Consider the following 7220-nt stretch of genomic DNA (forward strand, 5'->3'; position numbering starts at 1 on the left):
TGAAACCTCACATAATCACGCCGAACGGGCAATTTTTCTGAGGCCCACAAGGCTCAGTCATATGATTTTTCTAAACAATTTTTATACGTTTCAATGCTCATTAAAGCGTTGAAACTTTCACCTGAACCAATTTTTATTTTAACTGGGCTGCCTCCTGGCCTAGTTACCAATTAAGCCACATTAACCAAAGCGATTAATGGGTTTCACCTGCCCTCTTGGTTGGGCATGGGCAATTTTTCTGAGGTACATTAGTACTGTTGATACACCAATTTTTGGGGGCCCTCGCCTACAGTGTAATCAAATTAATTTTTAGCCCACCTGCATTACAGCTGACGTTACATCAGCTGTGTTGGGCACTGCAATGGGATGTATTTATGTACCGCCGGTGGCTTCCTGGCACCCACCCATGCTGTGGGTCCACAGGGAGTTGTAAATGCATCTGTGTCCACTTCTAAAGAACCCCAGTCTGACTGGGGCATGCAGTGTGGGCCGAAGCCCACCTGCATTAAACATGACATTATTACCTCAGCTGTGATGGGCAATGCAATGGGATATTTTTATGTACCGCCGGTGGGTTCCAGGGAGCCACCCATGCTGTGGGTCCACAGGGAGTTGTAAATGCATCTGTGTCCACTTCTAAAGAACCCCAGTCTGACTGGGGCATGCAGTGTGGGCCGAAGCCCACCTGCATTAAACATGACATTATTACCTCAGCTGTGATGGGCAATGCAATGGGATATTTTTATGTACCGGCGGTGGGTTCCAGGGAGCCACCCATGCTGTGGGTCCACAGGGAGTTGTAAATGCATCCGTGTCCACTTCTAAAGATCCCCAGTCTGACTGGGGCAGGCAGTGTGGGCCGAAGCCCACCTGCATTAAACATGACATTATTACCTCAGCTGTGATGGGCAATGCAATGGGATATTTTTATGTACCGCCGGTGGCTTCCTGGCACCCACCCATGCTGAGGGTCCACAGGGAGTTGTAACTGCATGTGTCCACTTCTAAAGAACCCCGGTCTGACTGGGGTATGCAGTGTGGACCGAAGCCCACCTACATTAAACATGACTTTACCTCAGCTGTGATGGGCAATGCAATGGGATATATTTATGTACTGCCGGTGGCTTCCTGGCACCCACCCATGCTGTCGGTCCACACGGAGTTGTAACTGCATGTGTCCACTTGTAAAGAACCCCAGTCTGACTGGGGCATGCAGTGTGGGCCAAAGCCCACCTGCATTAAGCACGACATTACCTCAGCTGTGATGGGCAATGCAATGGGATACATTTATGTACCACCGGTGGGTTCCAGGGAGCCACCCATGCTGTGGGTGCACACGGAATTCCCATTGCAGAGTTGTACCTGCCTGTGACTATTTATAAAAAACTGTGGTCTGACTGGGGCATGCAGACACCTTGACAGAATGAATAGTGTGTGGCACATAGGTTCCCCATTGCTATGCCCACGTGTGCAGCTCCAGATGGAGGTGGCACAGGATTGGATTTCTCATTGCTTCTGTACAGCATTGTGGACTATCGCCCCGCCCCTTTTAAAGAGGGTCGCTGCCTAGCAGTGCCAACCCTCTGCAGTGTGTGCCTGCTTTTCCTGTGGCAGACGCACTTATAAATAGACATGAGGGTGGCGTGGCATGAGGGCAGCTGAAGGCTGCGCAGGGACAGTTTGGTGTGCGCTGTGGACACTGGGTCGTGCGGGGGGGGGGGGTGTTGGGCAGCATGTAACCCAGGAGAAGTGGCAGCGGACTGTCATACAGGCAGTGATTGTGCTTTGTTGGAGGTAGTGTGGTGCTTAGCTAAGGTATGCATTGCTAATGAGGGCTTTTCAGAAGTAAAAGTTGTTTGGGGGGGGGGCACTCTTGCCGCTATTGTGGCTTAATAGTGGGACCTGTGAACTTGAGATGCAGCCCAACATGTAGCCCCTCGCCTGCCCTATCCGTTGCTGTGTCGTTCCCATCACTTTCTTGAATTGCCCAGATTTTCACAAATGAAAACCTTAGCGAGCATCGGCGATATACAAAAATGCTTGGGTCGCCCATTGACTTCAATGGGGTTCGTTATTCGAAACGAACCCTCGAGCATCGCGAAAAGTTCGTCTCGAGTAACGAGCACCCGAGCATTTTGGTGCTCGCTCATCTCTAGTGAAGACTATAGACCAAAAACGGACAGAATGACAAAGTGCAGGACACTGAATGCAAACACGATAACTGCAGAACCAGGAGCTAAGCTGGAAGTCAGAGAGCAGAACTCAGTAACAATGCTGCAGCACTGAAAGTAAGTCCCAGCTCAGCTACTATATATAGGAAGGAAAAGGGCCTACAGCTGAACAGAGAAGCCCTAGAGCAAATAACCATAGAAGTGCTGGAAGCAGATAAGAATAAGCTCAGGTTACAGGGAGAGCAGAGCGACACTCGCATCTACCAGAACCAGGGAAAGGGAAGTTAGTCTGAACAATAGCAGTGAGAAGGAACTTGAAAACCAAAAGGAGATCCAAACTAGGGGTAATGGGAAATTAATGTTTAATGAATAATAAAGAAATAAACATGCAATGGAAAATAAAAGAAACAAAAAAACTGGGAGTGGATGGGGAGCTTCGCATGTTGTGCAGTGCGTTTGGACTTAAAACTCCTTTTCAAAACACATAAAGAGTTCTTCTGAATGTAAGAAGGTATATAGAGACAATTAAAATGCATAGAAGCTGGGCCTCAAATGCACGCTACTGGGCAACAGAAATGGCCCTTGCATCTGCATGCCAAATATTGAGGAGGGTAATGATGGGGAAGCACTCTTCAGAGCCATAGGAAGGATGCACTACATTTAAACATTTTTTTTAGAACAATTGGAGACAAGAAACAATACGATCAAAAGACAAGGCAAACAAACCTATTAGATGAGATATAAAGAAATGACATAAGGATTGGTAGTTGTTAGGAATGGGGACGTGGATCCGCTGCATTAACCTACCGGATCTGCGATGATCTAATTCAGCAAGGCTGACAGCTTGTGGAGGTGAGATACCGGATGGCTGTAACCCAGTCCGAGGCTGAGAGCTAGGAAAGGTACCTAGCCCTGAGCTAGTATGAAGGAGAATGAAGACCCTGCCTATAAGCAGGGCTGATGTCCTGATGAGGATGACCCTGCGATCTTCTTCTAGGCGCTAGCTGACTCTGACACGACAAAACACCTAAACAAAAAAAGACAGAACGGGACTGGTAGGAATAAAGAGACAAGAAACACGAAATAATCGTACCTTTTTTTATGCTTTTCTCACATTACAGGAATCAATGGGCGCAATATGCTTATTTTGTTAAGTTCACTGGCGAAGAATGCTCTGGAGGATTACAATTGAATGTATTACAGCAAGTCATGGGAAACATAAACGTTGCTGATGTGCTTCGCACAGTGAGAAGTGGAGAGATCTATGAAGGGACTCGGATGGTGGCTGCTGCTCCCAAGGACATAGTTCTCCCCAACGGAAATGTAGGAACTGAACATTCAGAATTTCGTCTCTTGAACCCTGACAATAATTCCCCAATAAGCAGGCTGCTAGCCTCTGCTCCAGCAGCTGGTTGTGTCATATTTTACTCTCTGAACTCCCCTTGTGTGAATACCTGTACTGCCCCTTATGGGCGATATAATATCATTGACAAGCTCAATCGCCACCATCTTCCCAACAACATCCAGGACAAAGCCTTCAGCTTCAGAAACGTGTTTCGCTACGATCAGGATAGAGACGCAGAAATAGTTTGGCGTAATTGGAATAATCTTAACAATGTGATGAATTTATATCGCTGCCCCGGTAATAACTGTATGAAGTGCGTTGTCAATGGTGTGCGAAATAATAACTGCTTTAATAGCTAAACCCGATAATCACATTTACTCAACGTGAAATTGCATTTAAATGTGAATAAAATAAATGAAGAGAAAAAAAAACGAAAAAACGGGCATCCAATAACCCTGTTATGATCAATCAATTTGCATTTGATTTTAATAAAGTCTGTTACAGTAGCATATCAAATGTGGACCTGGTTTTTCTTTTTAAGTTAATTCAGCAATCATGCTAAAAGAGTAACTGCACTTTATTTTTTAACCCCTTCACGACCAAGGACGTACCGGTACGTCCTGTGGCCGCGGGGTATGTATGAAAAGAGGTTGCGATGCAACCTCTCTTCATACAGTGCAGGCATCAGCTGTTTATAACAGCTGACACCCGCGGGCAATAGCCGCGAGTGGCCATTAACCATTTAAATGTCGCTGTCAATTATGACAGCAGCATTTAAATCCCCCCGAACATCCCCGCACGCCCCCCCCCCCCCCCGCGGAGAGATCGGGAGAGCCGTGCAGGTGTCATGGCAGCCGGGGGCCTAATGAAAGGCCCCAGGGCTGCCTTAACAGACTGCCTATCAAGCCATCCACACAGGGTGGCTTGATAGACTGTCTGTCAAAAAGCAGTATGACGTAATGCTATAGCTGTATTGCCGGCTCTATTGAATTCAATGGGCTAACATCGTTCTTCTCTGCCACAGCTGTTACAGCTGTGGCAGAGGAGAACGATATTTATGCTGACAGTGCGGGGGGGGGGGGACTCACTCTTGCCACTATTGTGGCTTAATAGTGGGACCTGGGAACTTGAGATGCAGCCCAACATGTAGCCCCTCGCCTGCCCTATCCCTTTCTGTGTCGTTCCCATCACTTTCTTGAATTTCCCAGGTTTTCACAAATGAAAACCTTAGTGAGCATCGGCAATATACAAAAATGCTTGAGTCGCCCATTGACTTCAATGGGGTTCGTTACTCGAAACGAACCCTCGAGCATTGCGGAAAGTTCGACTCGAGTAACAAGCACCCGAGCATTTTGGTGCTCGCTCATCTCTAAACATAACATTAAGTGCACCAACATGTGGCATGTTCTTCCATCATGACAATGCCCCTGGCCACATAGTGATGAGCGTAAGGCAATTTTTGACAATAAATGCCATGACACCCTTGTCTCACAGTCCATATTCCAAGACAAAGATTGGCAAAAATGAAACAACTTGTTGAAAAAAAAAATCACTGGAGCCGAACGCAAACCTTCTGCAACAACGTTGGATGGCATACCGCCTCAGAGGAGCTCTGCAGACATTTACCTAGCAACACAAGCCTGTACTAGTTATGCCCCACATACCAGAAGAAGATAATAGAATTCATGTGTCTTTCAGGTACCCTCTCTATAAATCAAATAAAGCAGTAAGGAGGGCACCCCTCTACAAAGGCATAGCTGGAGCTTCCTTTTTTTCAGCACCATCTTCTCCTGGCTGAAAAATGTACAAAATAGACTAAAACACTTTGCATAAATGATTTAAAATCCAGTATTCTGTACATTAACCCCTTCATGACGCGGCCATTTTTCTTTTTCCATTTTTTCGTTTTTTCCTCCCCCCTTTAAAAAAATCGTAACTGCTTTATTTATCCATTGACATCGCTGTATGATGGCTTGTTTTTTGTGAGACGAGTTGTATTTTTCAATGGTGCTATTTAAAGTACCATATAATGTACTGAAAAACTTTTAAAAAGTTCTAAGTGGAGTAAAATGAAAAAAAAAACGACATTTCGCCATCTTTTAGAGCGTCTTGCTTCTACGGCGCACACACGGCAACAAAAACGACATGATAACTTTTTTCTATGGGTCAGTACGATTACTACGATACCAAACTTTTGGAATGCATATGACTTTTTGATCGCTTTTTATTGCGTTTTTTTCTGGGAGACAGGGTAACTAAAAAAGTGCATTTCTGGCGTTCTTTTTTTTTTTTTTTGGATGACGTTCACCGTGCGGGAAAAATAATGCGCTACTTTGATAGTTCGGACGTTTACAGACACGGCGATACCAAATACATATTTTAAATTTATTATTTAGATTTTTTAATAATAGATATGGCAAAAGGGGGGTGATTTAAACTTTCACAACTTTTTTTTTTCAATGGAAAAAAACTTTATTGATTTTTTTTTTTACATTTACATTTTACAATTGGTCCCTGCGCTGAGCCAATGAGAGGCAGCAGTCACTCACCCATTCATGAATTCATGAATGGGTGTGTGAGTGAGATCTGCCTCTGATTGGTCAGGCTGTGACCAATTAGAGGCAGCTCATTCAGCAGGCCGGGATTTTAAATCCCCGCCTGCTGAATACTACTCACAGCTGTTCAGAGCAGTTCAGGAGGACTGCCGCCGGCCGCGCTGAACTCCGTCTGCCGGGACCAGGTGAGTATATATATTTTTTTATTTTTACACATTTCTGGATGAATTGCAGAGAAGGGCTTATATATTTAAGCCCTTTCCAACAATTCATCCCGCGATCGCCGGCAGCCCATTGCTTTCAATGGAGCCGGCTGTATTGCCGGCTCCATTGAATTCAATGGTCAGTGCTCGTTTAATCGAGACGAGTACCGCGTGGTGCTCGTCTCGAGTAACGAGCATGTCGAGCACCCTAATACTTGAACGAGCATCAAGCTCGGACTTGTATGCTCGCTTCTCTCTAGTTATGTTATTTTTGATGTAAAACGGCATGACATCGTTTCCGTACTGATCTTGCTCCGTGAGACCTTTTTTTTAGGAGCACGGTACTTTGAATAGTGGAAAAAAGAAACAAATTCCACAGCTGCACGCTGCTCTTAGGAATCAGCTATCACAAAATAAGCTCAAAACTAAAAACTTATTTAAAAAAAAAAAAGACAACCTTCCACAAGGCAACATTGAAGGCAATGTACCACTGTGCCTTTTAAAATGTTTGAGCGCAGTCAGAGGGGATGGGTTCCAGTGGATGAGGAGCTCACTCTCCTGGGGTTATAACTTCTGCTGGAGAGGACTATGGCCAGTTGAAGAAGATATTGAGTGAGAGCAGAGCATTACACGTGGTGTTCGGCTGTAAGGTATGTACAGATACTCTGTAATCTGCTTCTTCTGTGGTGCTCGGCATATGATTTCCACGCAGGAGAAAAGGGTATGTAGCTAGAAAAGGGAAGCTACAACTACACTATAAAAACACCACTGGGCTCAACCGCTTCTGGAAGGCGGCTCCATCTAATTTTCCTGCCTTGAAATACAGTATGGAATATTACCATTGAAACTCTGCTGCAGGTGAAATAACTTACTGGCTACACTGTCGTGTTCGACTACTGTTAATAAACTGTTACCAAGTCCTGTTAGCCCGTTGAAGATTATGTGA

At 45.2% G+C, this 7220-nt stretch overlaps 1 protein-coding gene across 1 annotated transcript in view; it reads left to right on the forward strand.

Moving 5' to 3' along the window:
- LOC136631954 (uncharacterized) overlaps positions 1-4021 on the forward strand; it is a 134695-nt gene extending 130674 nt beyond the window's left edge. Inside the window, exon 5 of the mRNA XM_066606473.1 lies at positions 3293-4021. Within this exon, the coding sequence (XP_066462570.1) occupies positions 3293-3875 (583 nt within the window). The 3' untranslated portion in view covers positions 3876-4021. The remainder of the gene's footprint in view (positions 1-3292) is intronic.
- Positions 4022-7220: the final 3199 nt, after the last annotated feature.

Source organism: Eleutherodactylus coqui, chromosome 6 (genome assembly GCF_035609145.1).
Source record: "Eleutherodactylus coqui strain aEleCoq1 chromosome 6, aEleCoq1.hap1, whole genome shotgun sequence".
In the NCBI taxonomy this organism is placed as follows: domain Eukaryota; kingdom Metazoa; phylum Chordata; class Amphibia; order Anura; family Eleutherodactylidae; genus Eleutherodactylus; species Eleutherodactylus coqui.